Source organism: Syngnathoides biaculeatus, chromosome 16 (genome assembly GCF_019802595.1).
Source record: "Syngnathoides biaculeatus isolate LvHL_M chromosome 16, ASM1980259v1, whole genome shotgun sequence".
NCBI lineage: Eukaryota > Metazoa > Chordata > Actinopteri > Syngnathiformes > Syngnathidae > Syngnathoides > Syngnathoides biaculeatus.
The window spans coordinates 6,906,259-6,931,093 of NC_084655.1; the positions used below are offsets into that span (position 1 = coordinate 6,906,259).

General features: G+C 42.4%; 2 protein-coding genes across 6 annotated transcripts in view; one reads left to right on the forward strand and one right to left on the reverse strand.

The window, feature by feature from the left end:
- On the reverse strand, positions 1 to 20,864 carry LOC133514916 (potassium voltage-gated channel subfamily A member 7-like). Of its 2 annotated transcripts, XM_061847022.1 has the most exons (4): positions 20,729 to 20,864; positions 7,414 to 7,705; positions 6,051 to 6,736; positions 1 to 2,057 (listed from the first exon to the last, which is right to left on the reverse strand). In XM_061847022.1, the coding sequence occupies exons 3-4, from the start codon at positions 6,726 to 6,728 to the stop codon at positions 1,188 to 1,190; spliced, it is 1,548 nt and encodes a 515-aa protein (XP_061703006.1). In that variant the 5' UTR covers positions 6,729 to 6,736; positions 7,414 to 7,705; positions 20,729 to 20,864; the 3' UTR covers positions 1 to 1,187. The 2 variants fall into 2 exon arrangements, with proteins under 2 accessions (XP_061703006.1, XP_061703005.1); XM_061847021.1 differs by lacking the exon at positions 7,414 to 7,705 and having other exon boundaries at positions 20,729 to 20,861.
- The window catches only part of bcat2 (branched chain amino-acid transaminase 2, mitochondrial), a 13,936-nt gene continuing 7,665 nt past the window's right edge, over positions 18,565 to 24,835 (forward strand). For 2 of the 4 annotated variants that reach the window (XR_009798893.1, XM_061847024.1), the window contains exons 1-6: positions 18,565 to 18,760; positions 20,756 to 20,827; positions 21,814 to 22,014; positions 23,423 to 23,533; positions 23,613 to 23,732; positions 23,796 to 23,959. Coding sequence is in view for 2 of the 4 variants with exons in the window: in XM_061847024.1 (XP_061703008.1) it covers positions 18,743 to 18,760; positions 20,756 to 20,827; positions 21,814 to 22,014; positions 23,423 to 23,533; positions 23,613 to 23,732; positions 23,796 to 23,959 (686 nt within the window). In the remaining 2 variants the exon portion in view is untranslated. The remainder of the gene's footprint in view (positions 18,761 to 20,755; positions 20,828 to 21,813; positions 22,015 to 23,422; positions 23,534 to 23,612; positions 23,733 to 23,795; positions 23,960 to 24,835) is intronic. The other 2 variants (XR_009798894.1, XM_061847023.1) reach the window with 2 other exon arrangements.

The window sequence follows — 24,835 nt, forward strand, 5'->3', positions numbered from 1 at the left end:
TCAGTTACAGTTGCTGAATCTGGCAACAACAAAAAAATGACACAAGCTCAAGTCAAGACAACTCAAGACACTAAGACCACTATCTCACTTGCCTGGAGACTAGTTGATGACCTGATGGCAGCGCGAGTCACCGCTGGTTCCAGAGAGATCTTTGTGACATCTTCTGTAGAGCAGCTAAATTAACAAAAAGTTACAGTGATATCGAACATGTTCTATTTCACTGGAGACCTTTTGACAACTCCTGTGTCTGCTCCTTACAGGTATAGAGAAAAACCTTTCCAGAGCTTAATCTCACAAATCTGAGAGCTATCCTCATCAAAATTGATATGGACAAATCTACTCATGCCCACTTCAACCTTAGAAAATATCTGAATGATCATCCAATTATTTGGGATTTTATAGATGTCAGACAAAAAGGATTTCATTTTCTGTAGAAGTTCGACTTTGTTTAATGTCACAAAAATGCAAGCAATCATCATCAAAATCTATAAGGGAAGCGCTTCCTATTCCCACTTCAACCTCTGCAAACTCAAGAGTGATCGCCCCAATATTTTGGATTTAATGGAGGTTAAAAGCATCTTCCTCATTAGAAGACTGTCCCAGTGACCGCTCCGTGGCCCACACAGAGCCACACAGCACACGCATACAGACACATAATGTATATTAAACAACAATGTTACTTTTAACTTGGATTTCTTTTAGGTATATATATGTGTAGAAAATATTGTAAATATATGATAGAATGTATATAGGCCTATATTAGTGACTTGCAGGTGAATTGGTTGACACGTTGTCTGGAGATGTCTCCCAGACATCTTTTTGATGGAAGCGCAAGCAATATTTTAAGTCTACCCACTGTTTCAATATCGAGATTGACTGTGACAATCATTATAAAGCAAAACTCAGGCCTAAACAAATGCTCTAATCAGGATTTCCCCTTATTGATTTAGTTGGCACACCAGCAGCATGAACATTAGTTGCAAACTTAAAAATCTTCAAATATGTCAATAACTTCAATAGAGCCCTGTTGGGTACCTGTCAAACTGATATTCATCTGCATTTCTGGGATCTGGTTAAGCAAAAAGTCAACGGACCTGAATGAGATTAATTGCAGGTTCTCCCTTGCCCATGTCTCCTTTAAATTTCCCAAAGTACTACTAATGCTCACCCACTCATCTGTGGTTCTTTCACACCTGAGTGACCAGAGGTTCTCTGAGAAGAAAGTTTACCCCACCAAGATCTCCATCTGCTTTGCAGTTCCTTCCATAGAGTGGTGTGCTTTCCCCTGTGTCCTCAGGCCCTTCTTCCATATCTTCCTTATTTTCTTCGTCGTCATCTTCCCAGAGGGACGTGGACACGTGTTGGTACACGTTTGTGTCGTCCCGTTCCATCTCGCGGTGGTAGAAGTAGCTGAAGTTGGACACGATGACAGGCACCGGCAGTGAGATGGTGAGCACACCTGCAATGACGCACATGGAGCCCACCAACTTGCCGCCAACCGTATTGGGATACATGTCGCCGTAGCCCACTGTCGTCATGGAAACCACAGCCCACCAGAAGGCTTCGGGGATGCTGGTGAAGGCTGTGTCCGGACGGTCCACCTCTGCAAAATAAACGGCACTGGAAAAAAGGATGACGCCGATGAAGAGAAAGAAGAAGAGGAGGGCAAGTTCTCGCAGACTGGCTTTCAGCGTCTGTCCCAGAATCTGGAGACCTTTGGAGTGTCGAGACAACTTGAAGATCCTGAAGACCCTCACTAGCCGAATGACCCTGATCAGGGCTAATGACACAGAAGGCTGGGCCCCTTTGTCCCTGGCCAGCTCCGTGCCCAGTGTGACAAAGTAAGGAATGATAGCGAAGAAGTCGATGGTGTTCATGACGTCCTTGAAGAAGTGGGTCTTGCTGGGGGAGCAACTGAAGCGCATAATGAGCTCAAAGGAGAACCAGCAGATACAGATGGTCTCCACGATGAAGAAGGGATCCTGGAAGGGGGCAAACACTGCCGAGGTTTGGAGGCTGTCGTTGCTTACAGCGGAGTGAAGGACACTAGTGAACCTCTGAAAGACAAAGAATCTGGTTATCAAATGTGGGAGTAAGTCATGTGTAAGTCATTGAAATAAAAAGTCTCAACTCATAATCTTCAAACTTGTAAGTAATTCTGGAAAATATAATGTGATTCAAGTCCAGTCTCCACTCATTTTCATTAGCCTATGTTGAGTTAAGTCACTACTCAACTTTACCAAGATACAGGTATATTTGGACGTACTCTATAGAATATTTGCAGATTAGCTACTTTGCACTCAGTATCTGGACTTGCGTTAGTTAGCTATACTAACGCTTTCACATACATAATAATAAAACTAACATAGACATTGTAATTTCTGGAGAAATTGTGTGTGAGTGCTGAAATGATAAATGAAACATATTGATTTGAAATATGAAATTATGTAGAAGGAGCTGAACAAAAAATGAGAAAAGTGGAGGATTTTTTTTTATTGGAATTTTTGACCTATTTTGATGGAAATAATTAAATGGCTTTAATGATCAGAACATTTTGAAGTTGGACCAGTTGAAATGTTGAAGGAGGACGGAATAATGGAGGACACGTCATAATGTGGATGAAAACTGGAATTTTTGGGAATGTGGTCAATATTTTGTAGTTGGAAAAAAATAGTAATGTTTATGTATATTTTCTGAAAAAAAAAGGTTGTTTATTATAGCACTGGGTGGCGCGGTGGCGCAGCTGTTGAGGGTTGGCATCACACTTCTGAGGACCGGGGTTCAATCTCGTCCCCGCCGGTGTGGAGTTTGCATGTCATATGACTGTGAGCGCGACTCGTATGTGGCCTTCGATTGGCTGGCAGCCATTTCAGGGTGTCCGCCGCCTCCTGCCCGATGATAGTTGAGATTGGCTCCAGCACCGCTTATCTTCACAAGGGTCGTGGGAGTGCTAGAGCCAATTGGGCAGTTGGCAGGCTGTACCTTGAAGTGGTTGTCAATCGCACGGCACTTAGAAACAGACAGCAGTTGTACTCACAATGAGACCAAGGGGCAATTTAGAGTGTCTATTTAACGCATGTTTTTGGGATGTGGAAGGAAACCGGAGTGCCTGGAGACAACCAGCACAGGGACTGGGAGAACATGCAAACTCCACAAAGGCGGGGCCAGGATTTGAACCCCGGTCCTCAGAACTGTGAGGCCAAAGCTCTACAGGTGTAGAGCCGTGTCGTCAGGATAAAACTAAATATGGGGAACGGTTTTGGTACTTGAATGTGGAAAATATTTTGTAGTTGAAACCATTTGAAGCTGTTGAGAATTTTGGAGGAGGAGGGACTCAAAAGTTCCTCATGTGGGATGTGATAAGTGAGTGAAAATTTGGCAATTGGGGGAATACGTTTTGAAGAAGTTGTGAATGAGCTCAATGTTTTGGATGTGCAATGGAACTATTTTTTGGAATGTCTCATTGGGAATAAAGTGGAAATTTTGTGTGTAAAATGGGGAATTGTGGGAAATGTGGGATTCTTTTTGAATGAAAAAGTTGGAGGCACCCTTCACATGAATTGTTGAATGTTGAAGTGGAAAAAGGTGTGAATCAGATGAAAAGTGTGCAAGTAGTGGAAGGATAATTAACAGCAGAATAATATTAAAATATGCTTTCAGAATTCATGCAATTACATTTCCAGTTTAAATGGACTCTGATAGGGTACTGCGATACTTAGATATCAAAACTACCAGTAATTGTCATTGTTTGAATATAAGGTGCACTTCATGATTTAACAGTGACACCTCATCACTAACCTACTGATTGATACTTCAATGTGGTCACTAGGGTCTCAGAATTGCACCTACAACCTTCGTACTCCAGTACAGTTTGGTTGAGTTGAGTACAATCTTTTTCAGTATTTCCAGCAGTACAATTTCAGAAATAGCCTCGCTGCCCATCTTTTTTTGGCACACTATAATCCAGTTTGCTCCATTTATTGGCCACTGATCTGAAAGTTGAACCCAAGTACAAGTATTGCCATTGCGACATGGTCATGTGTGACAACACAAAGATGGAAGTGGTTCTTCAGCACATTAGGAGAATTTGACAATGACGCTAATGTGTACCACTCCCCTGCTTACACTTGGTCCGCATTCATTTTCCACCCAGACTTTAATTTCTAGGTCTATATTTAAAACGATGGACTTGAGTTTCATACCAATACAGACTCGCTTTTCTGGCAAGTGTACGACTTTACAGAACTTGGCACTAAGGAGCTGGTTCACGTTTCCCTTGGTTATCGCAGCGCTCAATTTATTTTTGTATTTTTCATGCATTGCTATGTCAGTCCTGACTGTCCATACTTCATTTTGCATGCATCTTCAAATACAGCACTGGGTAAATGTCAACATTCTGGGCCAGAGTGGCCCTGGATAAGTAGGATTTGGCCGGACTTCGATGTGCCACTCCATGCTGTCGGTACCCTTCGACTTACTTCAGAGTCATTCCCCGACTTCGGTTAGGGTTAGGGCTAGGGTTGAACCATAATTCAAGTCCTTGTCAGAACCCTAACCCTTCTCTTCCTCAAGCCCGAAACAAAATCAAAATTCTAAATCCGACCCCTAAACCAAACCCTAATCCTTAACTCCAAACTCAACCCATATTCAAATGAAATTACTCAAGACTGATATGCTTTGGTCACCATCCTTATAGATTGTCTTGTCCAGGTGGTGTATTCAGTGTGTAAGAGGTTATTAATACACATTGTCTCATCTGGATGGCTTACCCTTCATCTATATTTAGGGGTCTACATCTCAAAGAGGTAACGCGAGAATGCCTCATCTGCTTTCCTTGCCTTTATGCACTTGGCTCTAACTCGTCTTTTGGAATATCGTCTCCATCTGAATCTCTTTAGGCTTCATTTTCCGGTTCATAGATACTCGAGAAAAACATCACCAATTTTGCTCATTTTCCCTTTTTGACTCTACTTTTTACCAGAATGGCGTTTATCTCAAGCTTGACTCACTTTTGTCTCTCCTGATTCCCAATCCCTCACAAATGTCTCTCCACAATTTTTGCTTGGAAAGGGGACACCTGTCACCACCCAACATTGCCCCCATGATCACCTCATTACCACCTTCTTTGCACCCTGTCACCTAGCCTCCCTGGTAACTCTACACATATCCAGCCTTGGGAATGCCCATCCAGTTCCCCAGCTATTTTCTATACCAAAGGCTACTTTTAGGGTCCCGGGGAAGCTGGAGTCTAAACATGCGAAACTTGGGGCTGACTAAAACCTTGACTATTCACCTGTGAATCACAGGAAAAGCATCAAACATCTTTAATTCCATGCATCGAACATGTAATTTATCACAGTGGACTCTGGAGTGAATTGGGGTGGACCGATCGCCTGTCAATCATAGGACATGACATAGCTACAAGATCTACGGATTTCTGGCCAATAATCCCAATACGTCTTTCACATGAACCTGGCATACGTTTTTGGATGAAAGGACAAAGCAGGACTCCGTCCCAGTCGACCTTGGTGTGAATTACAAACTAGTTTCATCACCTGTCACCCACAAAACAGGACACATCTACCAGGTCTACCAACAAGTCAGTCTTTCATGAACCAAATGTATACGTATTTGATCTTTGAGATTAAGTTTATCCAAGTGGAGAGTGTATTACAACCTGACTTGATCACATGGATTGATTTGTCGTCAGCTAAAATAGATTTAGTTACGACCTGACAACCCACCAGTATTGTATGACACGGAGTGCTTAGGCCGCCTCATGAAGCAAGCACTGTATCATGGAGGGAGATCTGAATCTTATTTAATTTCAAGTTGGAGATTTTGTTTTATATAAAATTGGGAAAAACAAAATGGCAATAACTACGACATCTAACGTCACCGGTCACATCGCCACAGAAGCCATGTTAACTTGATGTCAACTATCGCCACAGTCTCGCTAATAAAACATCAACTCAGCTTCTCGCTGGTTTTGTGTTCAATTGAGAAGACAAGGAGACAATACAGAGAAATGTGTTAGCGTCGCCACATACCTCCCGCTGCTCCCTCTCGTTCCTGAACTCAGGCAGGGTCTCCAGGCAGAAGATGAGGATGGAGATGATGATGACCAACACGCTGACGATGGCGATGATGCGGGCAGCACTGGATGACTCAGGGTACTCGAAGAGCATCCAGAGCCGGCGTCGTAGCTCCCCGCTGGGGAGAGGTCGCTCCTCCTCCTTGGGGAAACCCTCGTCCTCCTTAAAACGTTCCAGGATGTCCTCGCCCAGCTGGTAGAAGCGCAGCTCCTCCACGAACACATCGAGCGGCACGTTGGCGGGCCGCCGCAGTCTACCGCCCGACTGGTAAAAGTGCAGGATAGCCTCGAAGCACACCCGACTGCGGTCCAAGAATATCTCCTTCCGCACAGGGTCAAAGTAGCGCAGCCGCTTACGGGGGTCTCCCAGTAGGGACTTAGGGAACTGGGCGACCGTGCGCAGCTGGGTCTCATAACGCATTCCCGACACGTTGATGGCCAAACGCTCGGTCAGGGCCCAGCCGCTCCTGCACTGGTTGCGCCTCTTGTCCCCCTTGATGTCCCCACACAAGGGCGGCGCCACCACCTTCCCACTCTCCTTCTCCTGCTTATTGTGTTCATCTTTGGCCCATTTTTCCTCCTCTTCAGACGTATGCTTGTATTTGCTGCCACCATTCTTGTCTGGGCTTGCCATTTTTCAACCTTAAATGAGTACAAGACCACTTTTCAAGACTCAAAACCAACTTATTTGGTTTTCTTAACTAGATGGCTCAAACTCATTGTGCTCATGGGTTATATTGTAGTTGTGTTTTCCGTTAGAGGACATATATTACTATGAAATCTAAAACGATGTAATTTTATACAGTCACCCCCTCACATATTCTTTTTTCAGCATTTGCAAATTTTCTTCTTTTCTTCTTCCTTCTTTTTTGAAACTAATTTTGCATCATTCACTGAAAACCCCAACTAATAAAGCATTTCTTTGGTGGCATCTTGGTGCCAAGAAATTATGTTAACGTGAATTGAAGACTTTCATTTAGACAAACAGTGCTTTGCATTTGTAAGCCATGGAAAAGCTTGAAGGGGTGGTGCCTCAACTGCTTGTAACTTTTCACCATTCATGGCAAGGGTCTGTCCCGATCCCCCTTCGAATTGGAGCAACACTAATTGTTTCACTATGTGTGTCTTGTTGGGTTCCACTCCCGATATGCACGTCTGCACTTATTTAAATTGATGTGAGATTATGATTTATGGATAATAATTTTTGCATTCGCTCTAACCGCCCACCGACCCACCCTGAGCTAGGGCTCGTGGACCCGGGGAGTCCAGGAGCCCCAGTCTGAGAATCACTGCTCTCGGGTGCAGGAAATAAGTCTTACCTCAGTGATTCCTGTGGATTCGAATAACGAGTGTCACCCCCATGACCACCGCCTCATCAGGGTGCCCTCAGCTCACCCGTCCCTCTTTAGTGGATCCACCATCCCCTCAAACATGCTGATGATGTCCACGCTGTTGTTCCTTGCTCTCCTGTACTCATCAAGGTGGTGGAAGTACCTGGCATTAATCTGCGATCGTTCAGCGTGTTTGGGGGTCACTCGATGGGGACGACCTCACCCCCACACACTCCTCCCTCTTTCTTTCTCCGTATGCCCTCAGTGTCGAAAGGAAATGCTGTCAGGCAGAAATTTAATCTTCCAGCGTCTCCAAAGGCCAACGCCACCACTGGCTCTTTGCCTCCTTTGCCCCCTAGAGATAGCTACCACCACCTCCACCCCCACCTGCCCCTCACACAGGCACAAAGCATGTTCATGATTTTTTTCCTGTTTCTGTGTAATTTTCTTCCATTGGAGAATGATGTCTCAGTCTTAACTATGAACTAATTTCAAATACATTAAAATTAATGTAAAATTATTGCATTAACTTATTCAAAATGTATTGTATTTATTTACTTGCTTTTTGAGTTTTTTTTAAACTAATTCTGTCTATACTATCGTTTAAAAGTTGCTTTTACTGTATTTAATTTTTTCATGATTTCGTTTGATTTGTTGTTTTTGTTTCCAAGTGAACAACGACAAGAGTGCATGAAAGTGGACAACAGTTGTTGAACACCAATTAAATATAGATCAAATAAATTATTGGTTGATTTTAAAATTCTTGGTGGTAAAAATACATTGCTATTAGTATTCAAAGTATTTATTCATATTATTTTATAATACTTTATAATCATCCGGTGCACTTTTTGCCTCAAACTTGATTCAATTTTCGGAGTGACGTCATTCGGGAGAACTCGTGTAGTTCAAAATTAATCCGTTAGAGGGGGACAATTCCTACAGTACAGTGATATGAAGTCAACTTGACTTCTTATTTGCTTTGTTTATACGGCCTTAATTAAGGTTTGCATTTTTATTCTAATACAACAAGTAAAACCTTTCAGCACTGCGATAATTCATAACCAGCCGGAAAAAAAGTGTTTCGCACACAACCTTCTTTATTTTTCAAGCATAAACTAACAAACTCATTTTTGGGGAAATTCTAACATCGTACCAGCACATTTTAACAGCATAATTACCAACATTTTAACAGGTAAACATTAGGACCAGCTATTGAAGATTATGCCACTTGTTTAAAAAAAAAAAAAAGGTATCTATCCATGATACAGCTGCCAAGTTTGGTAATGACTCGATGAAATATGTGTGGTAATTGACTTTTTGTGTTTGACATTAATGTGTCCTTGAATGTTGACCTGGGCCTTGATGCTTTAAAACTGACAAATTTGTGAAAGCAAAGCCTTTTTGGTGAATAGCAAGTGAATTGATGGTGATGTGTCAGTGTGAATGTGAAAAGCGACATTCAGATTTGACTTAAAGAAACTCTTTCCTATTTCGAAGGCTGAAACCAACCTGGGACTTGATGTTTAACTTGTTGCCATCTTGGCCAGGTCACCATTGCAAAAAAAAAAAAAAAAAAAAACATTTTAACCATTTTATTAATCTGGTTTATTAAAGTTTAAATAAAGTCAATCAAATGAAATGGGGTTACACAATGAGAATTAGTTTTACTTGGCAAGTATGTCAAAAACACAAGGAATCTCCGGTCTCTGGTAGTTGGAACTGCTCTAGTATGACAACAGACAGCTATTTGAAAGAAAAAAAATTCAGACATAAAAACAGAATACAGAAAGTCACTAAGCAATAAAAGGTTACTGGTAATGTGGTAATGCCAATATGATTTTTTTCCCCCAAACAAATGTGCACACGGTGCAGAGTGCCTTCGCAATGCAGACCTTTTGACATAACTAATGGAGCAAAAGTCTGGTACATTGTACAAATGGTGCTTCAAGAAATGTACGCAATTTAAAGTGACTCGTAGTGCCCTAATCTGGAAAAGTGGTAATTGTGCAAATAGTGCAGATACAGTACTTCTCAAGCACAGGTTGACAGCACAGATACACAAATGTTGCAGAATGGCAAGACTACTACAGTGAGTGCCAATAATGTACTACATAACTGGCCTCTCACAGATGTGACACCAAACTCGAGACAAAATTGGCAGCTTATATTGTCATAATGGCTGTTGTCTTGTTTAACTAGAGCAGCTCCAACTACTTGATACAAATTCCTTGGCAATAAAGCTGATTCTGAACACTTGTTTGAAACTCTGACCCAAGTTGAAAACCATAAAACATTTACTTAAAACCCATCCGTCCATTTTCTAGGATGGCCAAAGGCTGGCGTGTAGCACAACACCTTCACCTGCCTTTTATTTCAAATTCTACCTTTAAATCCAACCCACGTATGATGTATTGTTATTATATTCAGTTTCTTAAAGGTCTACCGACACGTATGGCATGTTTTAATATGTCTTTAATTTAAAAAAAAAAAAAAAAAGGCTGCCGGAATGAACCCATCCCTTTTTTCACCACAGGTCATGATGTTGTTGTATATGGATTTTTGAAAATCCTCTCGAGGCATTCGTTTTGGAAAAGAAGCAGGACGTTAATTCCAGACGTCCACACTGGCGGGTTTGTGTGTTTATATCAGTTTTACCGGCGGGAAAGTAGATGTTTTTTCCTGTGTGTTATGGCCCCGTCACACCATGACGTTCTGGCCAGCGTCCTATAGCGTTTGAGGAAACGTTGGTAGTCGCCCATGGTCGCCAGGATAGCACCAGAGTAGCGTTGTTTCCACGCCAGTGAACGTCAATGATCGCTGGGAATCGGCGGAGAACGCCGGTCCGGAAAAAAAGTTTTGAACATGCACAAAAGTTCTCACTGAGACCAGCGTTCATCAACATTTAATTTTAAACGCTGCAGAGGGTTCAAGAACATCCGTGAATGTTTTACTAAGGTTCGTCGAGCGTTGCACGTGTTTGCCTATCGTTAGTCAGTCGTAACTCTAGCTTTACTTGGTTGTTACTTAATCGTTTGCTTCGCAGTGAACGACTCACTGGCAACCTGTCAACGCCCAGTGAACAATCCCCTAGCGCACACACCGTGTAACCAAAGTGAAACGAACGTTGTTTGGTGTCCATTGAGCGTCATTCGAGCGTTTCCCGAACTTCCATGGATATGGGTATATAAACCGATGCTTTGTAAAAGCAAGGTCCATTTAATATTAAGCTAGAGTAGAGAGCACCTACTATGGAAGATCCAGAAAGCAGCAGTTCGTTTCACGGAAAAACTCTACCAGACTATCCTCAACAGCCCGGTCCAGGATCCTGCAATCCTTTCTCTTTTATCTCTTTGTCGGACCGTCCTCACTGGGGTTTGCAAGGTGTTTAGGGTCCCCAGGGGGTGTCACGTGGTGTGTGACTTCGCGGACGTGCTCTTCCTCCTGCTGTTGTTTTTCCTCCAAATACATTGCTCGTGATGAAAGAGGGTTAGCTTTCTTACTAGCAGCGCTAGTTGCTGAAGTCCGCGCCCTAACTTTTTTCTTCTCGGCGGCATGATGCTCAATGTTCTTACTCACGACAACAACTGAAGTGACTATGAACTTTCCAATGTTTTAGTGTCAGTTCCACTGTAAAAATTACACGCCAGCAAAACGCTTTTCTGTCGTTATTCACCCATTGGTCACACGCTCAACACACTCGTCTTACGTTGACAAATCGCTCGTCGTGCCCCAATGACGCGTTTGCACACGCTAATGATTAGGGGTATCTTATTTGGTCGCTGTTACACGCTTTTCGTGCGTTAGACACACGTTAAGTCATGCGGTAGACACACGTTAATCACATGCCACGTGTCATCCGCGTTTGAGAACGCTGAAAAATAGAACAATTGAAATGTTCAGAGGACGTTGACCAGAACGTCATGGTGTGACGAAGCCTTTAGCTAAAATGCCATCTCGTTGTATTGCTGGATATTGCTCGAACACTCGGGAGGATGGATTCACTCTTCACAATTTTCAGAAAGACAGGGTTTGTCGTGAAAAATGGATTGCACAGGTGCAAAGGACGAGAGCTTCATGAGTTTAAAATGACAGGTAGGTGTGTATAAAGCTATTAAAAAAAGTAATAGTTGGGAGGGACGACGTAATCCTCTCACAAGTTTACAAAAGATCCATGTCATAATAACTTAATAAAGTGCGTAAGTCAGGGGTGCTAAATATGTCAAAGTGAGCGGCTGCGGCGACATTGTTGTCGCTCGGGGCCGTAGCGGCATGGAACTATGCCACTCCAGAGGTGGATCAGGCGGGGAGCTAGTTTTGCCGTGTGCGGGAGGAGAAAGGAGACCCCCCCCCATGGTCAATGGATAGGTTTCCAATTATGCCATCTTGTGTGTCATAGAGAACACAGGTGAAAGGTGAAGCGTGAAGTTTTTTTCCATCGTTAATTCATCTAATTGGTCTAAGGGAATCCTGGGGCTTACGGTCATGCTACCCTGAGAATGCCCGATCTCGTCAGTTCTCGGAAGCTGAGTGGGTTTGGCCCTGGTTAGGACTTGAATGGGACTCCACTTGGGAATACCAGGTGCTGTAAGCTTCTCTTGCCGGCTAAATGCAGAGGGGTTGCATCAGGAAGGGCATCTGGTGTAAAACTGCGCCAAATACATATGTGTTCATCTAAGATGACACGCTGTGGCAACCCCTAACGGGACAAGCCGAAAGGAAAAGAAAAAGAAGGTCTAAGGGAATCCTGGGACTGTGTGATGTCATTGGAAACCTATCCATGACTTCGCCCAGCATGGGTCCTCCTGAGTACGCTATATACGGTCATACATACTGTCAGGGATTCTGTTGTTAGAAGTGATCCGCATATCATCTATGGCTCAAAATGATAGGGTAATATTGCTATGGTCCCTTCACTCGATTGTGAGATGTTCCCTTCTTCGAAAAGAGCTACCGTCTCAGAAGGGGCATCGGAAAAAATCCGTAAATCTCTTTTGTTCGTCTCCCATAGCAGGTGAAATAGTGCGACTGTCCCAGTGTGACAGCTGTAAATGACGTAGCAGGCAATATGGCTACCACTTGGATGTCGAGTGAGACTTCCGCAAATTTGCATATGGATGACACACTCTCCGGTCATATTTATTTTTTCATATAGACTTCTTTTTCTTTCAGCTTGTCCCATTAGGGGTCACCACAGCGTGTCATCTTTTTCCAGCTAAGCCCATCTCCTGCATCTTCCTCTCTAACACCCACTGTCCTCATGTCCTCCCTCACAACATCCATCAACATTTTCTTTGGTCTTCCTCTCGCTCTTTTGCCTGGCAGCTCCATCCTTAGCACCTTTCTACCAATATACTCACTCTCTCGCCTCTGAACATGTCTAAACCATCAAAGTCTGCTCTCTTGACGCTTGTCTCCAAAACATCCAACTCTAATGAGCTAATTTCTAATCCTATCCAACCTGTTCACTCCAAGCGAGAACCTCAAAATCTTCATGTCTGTCACCTCCAGTTCTGCTTCCTGTTGTCTATTCAGTGCCACCGTCTCTTATCTGTACATCATGGCAGGCCTCACCACCGTTTTATAAACTTTGCCCTTCATCCTAGCGGAGAGACTCTTCTGTCACATAGAACACCAGACACCTTCCGCCAGTTGATCCAACCCCCTTGGACCTGTTTCTTGACTTCCTTACCACACTCTCCATTGCTCGAGATTGTTGACCTCAAGTATTTGAAGTGATCCACCCTCGCTATCTCTTCTCCCTGGAACTTCACTGTTTCTCCTCTGTCCCTCACATTAATGCACATATATTCTGTTTTACTTTGGCTAATCTTCATTCCTCTTCTTTCCAGTGCATGCCTCCATCTTTTTAATTGTTTCTCCGCCTGCTCCCCGTTTTCACTGCAGAGCACAATATCATCTGCGGACATCATAATCCAAGGAGATTCCAGTCTAACCTCATCTGTCACCCTATCCATTACTTCCGCAAACAGGTAGGGGCTCAGTGCGAATCCCTGATGCAGTCCCACCTCCACCTTAAATTCTTCTGACACACCTATGCCAGATCTCACCGCTGTTCTGCTCTCCTCATACATGTCCCGTACTATTCTAACATATTTCTCCACCACACCAGACTTGCGCATGCAGTACGAAAGTTCCTCTCTTGGTACTCTGTCATAGGCTTTCTCTAGATCCACAAAAACACAATGTAGCTCCTTCTGACCTTCTCTGTACTTTTCCACGAGCATCCTCAAGGCAAATAATGCATCTGTGGTACTCTTTCTAGGCATGAAACCGTACTGTTGCTCGCAGATACTTACTTCTGTCCTGAGTCTAGCCTCCACTACTCTTTCCCATAACTTCATTGTGTGGCTCATCACCTTTATTCCCCTATAGTTACCATAGCTCTAAACATCCCCTTTGTTCTTAAAAAATGGGAACTAGAACACTTTTCCTCCATTCTTCAGGCATCTTTTCGCCCGCTAGTATTCTGTTGAATAAGTTGGTCAAAAACTCCACAGCCATCTCTCCAAATTGCTTCCATACCTCTACCGATATGTCATCAGGACCAACTGCCTTTCCATTTTTCATCCTTTGTAGTGCCTTTCTGACTTCCCCCTTAGTAATCATTGCCACTTCCTGGTCCTTCACACTTGCCACTTCAACTCTTCCTTCTCTCTCATTTTCTTCATTCATCAACTTCTCAAAGTATTCTTTCCATCTATTTAGCACACTACCGGCACCAGTCAACACATTTCCATCTCTATCCTTAATCACCCTTACCTGCTGCACATCCTTCACATCTCTATCCCTGTGTCTGGCCAACCTTTAGAGATCCTTTTCTCCTTCTTTGCTTTTGCCACCTCTACCTTTGCCCTACGTCGCATCTCGATGTACTGCTTTCGCCTCTCCTCAGTCCTCTCAGTATCCCACTTCTTCTTCGCTAATCTCTTTCCTTGTATGACTTCCTGTATTTTGGGGTTCCACCACCAAGTCTCTTCTCCCCTTTCCTACCAGAAGCCACCCCAAGTACTCTCCTGCCTGCCTCTCTGAGTACCTTGGCACTAATATTCCAGTCTTCCGGGAGCTCTCCTTTGCATCTAGAGCCTGTCTCAACTCTTTCCGAAAGGCCACACAACATTCTTCCTTTCTCAACTTCCACCACCTGATTCTCTGCTCCACCTTTGTCTTCTTAATATAAGAAATTGTTAGGCACCTCTTCCTTCAAAATAAGCCTTACTCCATTTCTCTTGCCATCTACTCCATGGTAAAATAATTGAAACCCTGCACCTAAACTTCTAGCCTTAGTCCCTTTCCACTTGCTCTCTTGGATGCACAATACATCAACCTTTCTCCTAATCATCATGTCAACTAACTTCTGAGATTTTTTTCATAGTTCCAACAATCAAAGGCCCTACACACAGTTGTAGGGTCTGTACATGCCTCTTCTTTTTCTGCCGACAAAGCCGCTTTCCTCCTCTTTTTTGTCTACGACCTACATTGTCTGAATTTCTACATACACCTTGCAGATTAACAGTGCCGGGGGCAGGCGTAGCTAGCCCGGGCCACGACCTATCCGTAATGGAATTCGTTCGATGAACACTCATATGTTTGGCACAGTTTTACGCCGGATACCCTTCCTGCCGCAACCCTCTCCATTTTACCGGGTTTGGGACCTGCCAACTGGACGCACAGGAATTGTGTCCCCTTCGGGCTGTAGACAGTCAAAATTAAGCAATCAAGTAAACAAAGTCAGCACATAAGATACACAATTCACATACTACCTAATCTATGTTAAAGTTAAAGTCAGATAAAAGCAATCAAATAGACACAGTCAACACATAAGGTACACAAATCACATGGTACCTGTGTGAAAATTTCAAGGATATGTCAATTTAAAGGATATGTGGATGGAAGGGATTCGAACGACAATGGCCCTCACTCTAGTAGTTGAAGATTGAGTCCACGTTTGATGTTTGGTCCTCGTTATATACTCTACATATGTAATGTTGTTAGCGTGCTAGGCTAACTTGGGCCGAGCAGCTTCAATGCAAACGATATGGCACCAATTTGGGTACTAAGATGTACTAAGGTAAGACTAAGTCCTCACGCCCCTCGTCGTACAAGTTATGAACTTGGTCACATTTGATGTTTTTCAGCAGCACGGTTTGACCACAAACCCGTCTCATTGTTAGCCAGCTAAGCTAAGGTGGCCTGGGCCTATAAGCAAGTTTAAAGTGGTCCTGTCATTAAATGGATGATTTTTGGTATATTGTTAATGAAAAACCCACAGCCAACATGGTCCCATGTGTTTTTTCACCACAAAACATGATTTTGACGTATACAGGTTTTTGTAACTCCCGCCATGAAAATCCTTTCAGGGAATTTGTTTTCGAGAAGAAGCAGGAAGTGACGTAAAGGACAGTGGCACACCCTAGTGGACTCGTTTGTTTCCATTAGTTTTACCTCTGGGAAGGTAGCTCGTTGTTCCTTCGTGTTAGCCAAAATGCCGACTCATTGCATTGCTGGATATTGCTTGAACACTCGGGAGAATGGAATTACCTTTTATAAGTTTGAAAGAGACCCTGTTCGTTGTGAAAAATGGATTGTATGGGTGCAGAGGACGAGAGCTTCGTGGGTTCCAAATAACAGGTAGGTGTGTATACAGCTACTAAAAAAAATAATAGTTTGGGGCGGACCACGTAATCGGTCTCTCTCATAACGTAACAAAAGATCCGCGTATGAAATGTGTCGAAGTGCGCGTCGCCCAGCCAACAATGTCTCTCTCAGCCTCGTCTCGATATTGTTCATCACGTACTGCGGCGGCTTTGAACATCCCCTAAAAGCAGCACGGCTCCATTATATGCCACCACGGCGGTCACAGCTTCTGCGAAGGCTGCGCGTCGGGCTTTGCTACGGGGGCGGCTCTGAAGAACCCAGCCGAGAATGCGTTACTCAGTCACGTGCGCGCATAAAGCACCCCGGCTCGACTGTGTTGCTCAGTACTGCGGCGTCTGTGAGCACCCCCCTAAAGCAGCACCGCTCGGCTCTGTCATAAGCCATACCGGCCGGCTGCGATGAGCCGCGATGGCTCATCTCCGCCGCGGAAGTGGATCGGACGGGGATGCGGTTTGGCCGTGATCGCATATCATCTGAATATGGCTTGAAACAATAGTGTAATATTGCCCTGAGGGCTCAAAACAATATTGCAATATTGCCCCGGTAATTTCACTCCGTTGTATGGTGTTGTCCTTTTCGAAAAGAGCTTCGGTGTCAGAAGGGGTGTCGGAAAAATCCGAATATCTATGTTGTTTGCCTTCCATAGTAGCAGGCACTGCGCGTTTTCAACAGCGGAAGTGACGGTGACGTCAAGGACAGATGACGCGACTAATATGGCGACTACTTGGATGTCGAGGGACACTCAATTGCCCAACTTTGGGCATGGATGACGCACGATCCGCTCACATATATTTTTTCGTATAGACATTGAAGTGAATGCTGTTATATGTATTTTTCATTACAATATCTATTTTAGAATGTTTATAGGGATGACAGTCCCACTTTAAGTTGACGTTTCTACCTGCCAACTTCCTACTCAGTACTCCCGGTCCTCATTGTAAACGAAGCAAAGGTTTTGCCGGTCGTGTAAGTACTAATGTTTGATGATTACCTCCTCAGCAAATATTCGATTACATAGGTTGCTTGATGTTATCGAGCAAGGTTAGGCTAGGCTAGGCCGTGCAGCTTCAACTCGAACGAATACGGCTCCAATTTGGGTACTAAGATTACACAGATGATGGCTTTAGTCCACAGGAGTCGTCACCAGGGGCGTCCCATGTCGAGTATTCACTACATTCGGTCCAAATTTAGTAGGATTTATTTATTGTACTGTCTTGCAGGTCGGAGTGTCCCCCCCCCCTTCTTTTTTTTTTTTAATAGACATTGAAGTGAATAATATCATATGTAATTTTCATAACAATACCTATTTTAAAATGTATACAGGCATGTTGGTTGAGCTTTAAAGGGCCACTGTCATGAAATGGATGATTTTTAGTAAGTTATTAATGAAAAAAACGGCAGCCAATATGGGCCCATGCGTTTTTTCACCACAAAACTGTTCATAGACGCCGCAGTACATGATGAACAACACCGTCGAGCCGGGGCCCTCTATTGCGTTGTCGTCGCACGTGGCTGAGTGCTGCATTGTGGCAGCGTTCTTCAGAGCTGGCACCGTCCAGGAGCCTGTGTGCTTCGCTGGCGAAGCGATGCAGCAATCCGACGCGCACATCGACACATTTAATACGTGGATCTTTTGTTACGTTACGAGAGACGGATTACGTGGTCCGCCCCAAACTATTATATTTTTTTAGTAGCTGTATACACACCTACCTGTCATTTGGAACCCATGAAGCTCTCATCCTCTGGACCCGTGCGATCAATTTTTCACGACGAACCAGTCTCTTGCAAACTCATGAAGGGGAAATCCATCCTCCCGAGTGTTCAAGCAATGTCCAGCAATGCAACGAGCTGGCATTTTGGCTAACACGTAGGAACAACGAGCTACCTTCCCGGATGGAAAACTAATGGAAACAAACGAGTCCACTTGAGGTCTGTCCTTTACGTCACTTCCTGCTTCTTCTCGAAAACAAATTCCCCAAGAGGATTTTCATGGCGGGAGTTACAAAAAGCTGTATACGTCAAAAACATGTTTTGTGGTGGAAAAACGCATGGGTCCATGTCAGCCGCCGTTTTTTCATTAATACCATACTAAAAATTAACCATTTCATGACAGTGGCACTTTAAATTCACCATTGATTTTATAGTATTTGACAAGTTTCACCTTGTGTTATTTTAGGGCAGGTATCTAAAATATGAACTCTATTGCCAACTTTAAAAATGCATTAAAATACTGTATGGCTGTAATGATTTAACGAAAGATTTGTTTAAAGTTAGGGGGGTGGAGGTCTTTCATCGGGATTCTTATCTGACAGTCAGCACCCTCCCCTCCAACAGCCAATCAGGTGTCAGCTCTTAAACTGCTGAATCCAATCAGAAGTGATGCCCGAGACACTCCTTCGTTGCAATTTTCAATACAATTTGGAAAAACAACAATCTGTATTTTTATAATCTCAAATCTCATTACACACTCGAAGCACTTTATTCAAAGTTAAAATTCAAATGTTTTTCATTATCTTGTATGATAGAAGGTGTTTATTCATTGCCATCAAGCGTCTGAAGATGTGACTATGAAAAGCGGAACTATTACGTATTTGGTTCCACACGAGTAAATAATCAGTGAGCACACAGCAACAGCGCGGAGATGGCAGCCTTCCGGTCGGTGAGTCCAAAGGCGAACAATGTCGTCATTATCTATTGACCTCGTTGAGTTAATGCTTCACTTTTAAGGTCGCCGATAGCTAGCAAATAAAGATAAGGTTTAAAAACCCTTGCTTGAGCTTCTGAGTCCTACCACAGCACCGCCGAGGTAGAAAACAAGTGACATTGGTCGGAATCCCAGTCGTAAATTCGAGAATTTTCGAGATTCTGCCCAAAAGCACAAAAGTGAAGACTCGGCGATGCGAAAGAAACCGTGCCTGAGAATAGTCATTGTTCCTTCTTCAATTCGGCGTGCTTAACAATCTTTATATCTTCAGACACAGTGATGGAATGTCCTTTTAAAGCGAGCCGACGCTGCGCAACCCACAGTACATTCCATTGATTTAGTCAAGTAAAAGAGAGACGTTAATCTATACTAATACATCGAGTCCCTAATCCGTTTTTAAGAATCAAATGTCTTATTATTTAGTGAGGTAATTTTCAGTTTTTGTTCTTTTTTTTTACACAATTGTGGTTGTGAAAATATTCTGGAATATCACGAAAGATGAATAAACAGCCAGTTTCAAGTTAACTGTTAGGCGAGCAGCGGTTGCTCTCGGCGATTTCGACTAATAGAAAATCTATTAATTTTCTTCATAAAAACGTTCTGTAACGACGTCACCCTGCAACAATGACTACAACGTTAATCCAAATTGCATCATCCACATACAACATTGCGGTTGAAAACAAGTGTGACACGCTCATTTGCATACAAGCTTTACAAACCCTTTCTAACTTACTAAAATTTTCTAATGAAATTCAAAGGTTGTGTTAAACATAAGTAGATCCAGAATACAATGATTTGCAAATCATGTGCAACCTATATTTAATTGAATACGCTGCAAAGACAAATGGATCAACTTTTTTTTTTTAGCAAATAATCATGAACTTGGAATTTTATGGCTCCAACACGTTCCAAAAAAGCCAGGACAGGTGGCTAAAAAGAAAGTTGAGTTGATGCCATGATTGGGTATAAAAGGAGTGTCCCTGAATTGCTGTGTCATTCACAAGCAACATTCACTAGCAACGATTGGGCGAGGTTCACCTCTTTGTAAACAAGTGTGTGAGAAAACTAGTCAAACAGTTTAATGTTCCTTAACATACAATGTCAAAGAATTTGGGAATTTCATCATCTATGGTCCAAAATATCAAAAGCTTCAAAGAATCTCGAGAGATCACTGGATATAAGCGACAAGGCCAAAAACCAATATTGAATGCCATGACCTTTGATCCCTCAGGCAGCATTTAATAAAAAACCAATATTAATATGGATAAAACTTGTGGTGTGTAATGAAGTGTAAAATATGACAGTGGAGACCCCAGACTGTTGAGCGCCGCACCACCACATAAACCGCAGGGTTGAAAGCGTGTGAAAAAAGTCATGGCTTGTAGGCTGGAAATTACGGTAATACAAAATAAATTTTGTTTTTTATTCCACAATGAAAGGGGGGAATAGTTATATTTTTTTGTACCAAATCAACTTAATATTAAAAGAATAAAGTTTTTGTTTTGAAGTACGCTTCTTCAAATATATCTTTGCCTGCTTGTTGAACTATGACCTTAATAATATAATACTAATACCACTTTTCTTTAGAAAAACAAAACATTATGAAAATAAGTGATTTTCCATATGTCTTGTTTTATGTAAGGATTGCAACTATTTTCTTAAAAGAATGTTACTTTATTGTCATGACATTATAACAGTTTTCTGTAAAATGTATACATTTAGAAGTGTTGAGTGAAATTAATTTCATGCTCAAGTTTTTTTTTTTGAGTCAACAAGTCAAATCAGCTGACAATGTTGATTGATGTCAGTTGATCATATTTACACACACACGTGATGATTTCATGATGATGTCAGGTTTCTATTTGCGTAAGTGTGACACCCTGGAAGCTGATTGATCAAGCGCGCCGCACGGAGCAAACTCACCTCTGATGACTTTTGTGTGCGGTTCAGGTGGCCCAAAGAAGATTGCGTCAAACACTTCCTGTGGCCTTGGCGCCGCGCCGCCTCACCAGCTCCTTCAAGGTAACGTGCAGCGAAGTATCACGGGAACATTTGCTGTGTCCTTGTGTAATCTGACATTGTGCTTTTCCTCACGCTCTCTCCTCTCTTGTTTAATTCTTCATAATTGAAGCACGTGTCTTTATGATGTGTGACACAGTATTCGGGCTACACTGGAAAAGAAAAGAAAAGGCACCAGAAGATTAAAGTTGGAATTTTAGCATAGTAAAGTTGAACTTTGTCTTTGTTGGGGGCGGGCTATGTTGTACTGTACAAGAATGTTACGAGGAAAAGGGTTTTCGGATAAAAAGTTGTATATTTCGGGAGGAAAAATAATATTGTTTAAAAATGCAACTTTTTCACTGAATGACTATGAACTTTTTTTCAATGAGATTTCTCTAGAAAAATGAAACTGAATGGAATTTTTCTTTCTTGATGTAATGTTACATTTGGTTGAAACTGTCCGACCTCCCACCCGAATTTGTGGGCTAGTTTCTAGATTTTTCTCGGGTCGCAGGCATGCTGATGCCCATTTTCAGTGGAGAGGTTAGCAGCCAATCACAGAATTATACAAAATAATGGTAACTTCTTCGGAGGGGAAAAAAAAAAAATTCTCAAATATTTAGACCCTTGTATTGTAAATATATGCCGATTATTCTTGAGAATTTAACCTTTTCATGAAAATATCAGACACCCTTATCGTCTCAAATGTACATTTTCTTCCCCCGAAAAATTTTTGTGGACTTTTTCCGAAAATATAATTTTTTTTTTTCAATTAAGTTATTTTTTTCTTGAAAATGGGCTATCTTTTTTTCAACAGAATAGGGACATTTTTTCTTGTAATATTAAAACTTTTAATCTTGTAGTGTAGTTATATTAATTTCCTGTGTAGCCCTTGTACTTTTTGTCGTGTGGCATAATTGTCTGGGGGAAAAAAAAAAAGATCCAAGCATGCTGGTTTTCCAATCAATCACTGTTGTTATGGTTCCGGTGACGGTGCGCCGCCGCAGGCCGTCGACCTCAACATCGAGCGCAACCCAAAATGCTCGCCCAAGCCCGACCCGTCCACGCTGGTGTTCGGGAAGCAGTTCTCGGACCACATGCTGACCGTATGCTGGTCGGCTGACGCCGGCTGGGAGGCGCCCTGTATCAAACCCTTCCAGAACCTTTCGCTGCATCCGGCCAGCTCTGCTCTGCACTACTCCATTGAGGTCAGTCAGGCTATTGCCAATAACCGTGGAAAACGTTCAAAGCTGCTTATCGTCACAATGGTCGCTGACTTCAGGCCAACGGCAGACTGCACCCTGAAGTGGTCGCCAGTCAGTCGCAGGCACATATCGACAAAATCACTGAGCAGGATTTGATTTGACAATGTCCAGACCAAAGTCAGGCGTGTGTACTATTACACCATCAGTGTGGCAATTACATTTTTTTCTTTTTCTAAATATGTAGCCTCGCACCTTTTTATTTTAATACCATTTATCACTTTTTTTTTGCATTAAAATAAGTGTTAGACAATTGTGAGTATACAACAGCTGAAAAAGCCCCAAAATATTCCTCAAATTAAAATGGTTTTCTTTCAAAATTAAAATTAACCTCAAACATAATGAACCATTAGGTTTTTAATACAAATGTTAAATTTGCCTCAAATGTTAAAAAATAAAAGGTCTGCCTTTGGTTTTTACTTCAAATGTTCTTTTAATATTTTTATTTAGTACACAAAAATACTAATTTACCTTTTTTTTTTTTAAATGTAGCTTTGTAATTACAATATTAAAACAATATAATGAACCTCAAGTGGAATGAATTTGCATTTTGTTTCTAATAAAAAATATTCAACTCAATTGTATTTAAATTACATTTTCCTTTAAAAATAATTTACTTCATTTTCCATTTTAAAAGTTATTTAAAAAATACAAATAAACTGGTTCATTTCTAATAATTTGTTATAAATTAAACAAATATTTCAATTTTATTAAGCAAAGCCACTTCATTTGCACAGCACAGTTCATACACAAGGTAATGCAATGTGCTTAACATGATTTTAACAAGGAAAAAAAGTACAATCATAGTATAGTGCAAGAAATATTTAAAAGATGGAAATAGTTTAAAATAAGAGTTTTTAACCTCACTTGTGTTGGCAACTCATTCCATTTGCGCCGCTTCACTGTCTGCTTTGGCCTCTGCGCTCCACTGAGTCCCACTGCCTAATTAAACAGGTAAGGTCAAAACAAAAAGTAAGTAACATTCACCTAAAAACATTTAAAATAAATAAACATAAATTTAAAGTGAAAATTGGCCCTTTTTTAATGTAAATCAATTATCTTTTTCAAAAATTCTGAAAACACAAAAATGACCTTGGCTAATTTTGGAACTATTTCTTCATAAACATTCAGATGAAATGTTTTTAAAATAGTTTTTTTTTTTTTTTTTTTAATAGACACATAAGAACAGATTCAAAATAGACCTCCGATGTCTTGGAAAAAGTCTGTCAACTGATGCACAAAAATGACGCGAGTGAAAGAAGCAACACTGAATGTTCCGTCAATTCCATAAAGAAGCTTCTATTGTCTTTGCTTGGGATGTTACGGTGCTGTGTTGTTGTTTTCGCAATGTCAGCTGTTTGAAGGCATGAAGGCGTTCCGGGGCGTGGATGACCGCGTGCGTCTCTTCCGGCCAATGCTCAACATGGAACGCATGCATCGCAGCGCTGCCCGCAGCTGCCTGCCCGTGAGTTCTAACCAGTTGCCGTCGGCGTGGCGTTCTGCACACCAGTGTGTCTGTTTGACGGACCCCCACACCCCCTCAGACCTTTGACAAAGGTGAACTGCTGGAGTGCATCAAGAAGCTGGTGGAGTTGGACAAGGAATGGGTTCCATACTCCCAGGATGCCAGCCTCTACATCCGCCCCACCTTCATCGGTACCGAAGTAAGTCACTCAGGGTCCTATTCCTGTATATAATTCATCACGTGACTGCCAATCTGATTGCAGCCGTCATTGGGTGTGACTCGGGCCAGCCAAGCTTTGCTGTACGTAATCGTGGGCCCGGTGGGACCGTACTTCGCCACGGGCTCCTTCAACCCAGTGTCGCTGCTGGCCGACCCGTCGTTCGTGCGTGCCTGGAAGGGAGGAGTCGGCGCCTACAAGATGGGAGGGTGAGTCCCGTTTTGTTTTGGGGCACAACTTGGCTTAAAGTCCCCCTCGCCCTCAAAGTCACCAAAAAATGTCTTGTAAACTTTTTCGAGTTGTGGGAATAGTTTAACGGGTAGCTGCACTCTGTACTGATAGAACGGGGCTAAGTTCTTTTGAGTAATGAAGTGGCAACAATGCCTAATGACCGTGGCATGTAAAAATGGGCGCTTGGTTTTGATATAAAGGGGGAGATGCAACTCGTGCTGTTTATCATTTTTGCCAACCCAAAAAATCTGGACCACTGAGATGATGAAAAGTAGAATTAAAGTTTTAAGACACAACATTTTACAACTATACGTTTTAGTCTTTGCACATTGCAACACCTTTCTTCAAAGTTACACTGAAGAAATTAAGTATTTGAACACCCTGCTATATTGCAAGTTCTCCCACTGAAATTTTCATCGTGTGTGCATGTCCACTGTGAGAGAGATAATCTAAAAAGAAAAATCCAGAAATCACAATGTATGATTTTTTTTAAATATTTTGTGTGATACAGCTGCAAATAAGTATTTGAACACCTGAGAAAACCGATGTTAATAATTGGTGCAGTAGCCTTTGTTTGCATTTACAGAGGTCAAACGTTTCCTGTAGTTGTTCACCAGGTTTGGTTTGCACATACTGCAGGAGCGATTTTAGCTCACTCCTCCACACAGATCAGACAGGTTTCTGGGCTGTCGCTGAGAAACACAGAGTTTTAGCTCCCTCCAAAATTGTTCTATTGGGTTTAGGTCTGGAGACTGGCTAGGCCACGCCAGATCCTTGATATGATTCTTACGAAGCCACTCCTTGGTTTTCCTGGCTGTGTGCCTTGGGTCATTCTCATATTGAAAGACCAAGCC

What these genes read in the sequence shown, in the direction of transcription:
- LOC133514916 (XM_061847022.1), bottom strand. Translation starts at nt 6,728, where the DNA reads ATGGCAAGCCCAGACAAGAATGGTGGCAGCAAATACAAGCATACGTCT. An exon ending in ACGAGAGGGAGCAGCGGGAG is followed by an intron (nt 2,058 to 6,050) that starts GTATGTGGCGAC and finishes TTTGTCTTTCAG; the next exon opens with AGGTTCACTAGTGTCCTTCA.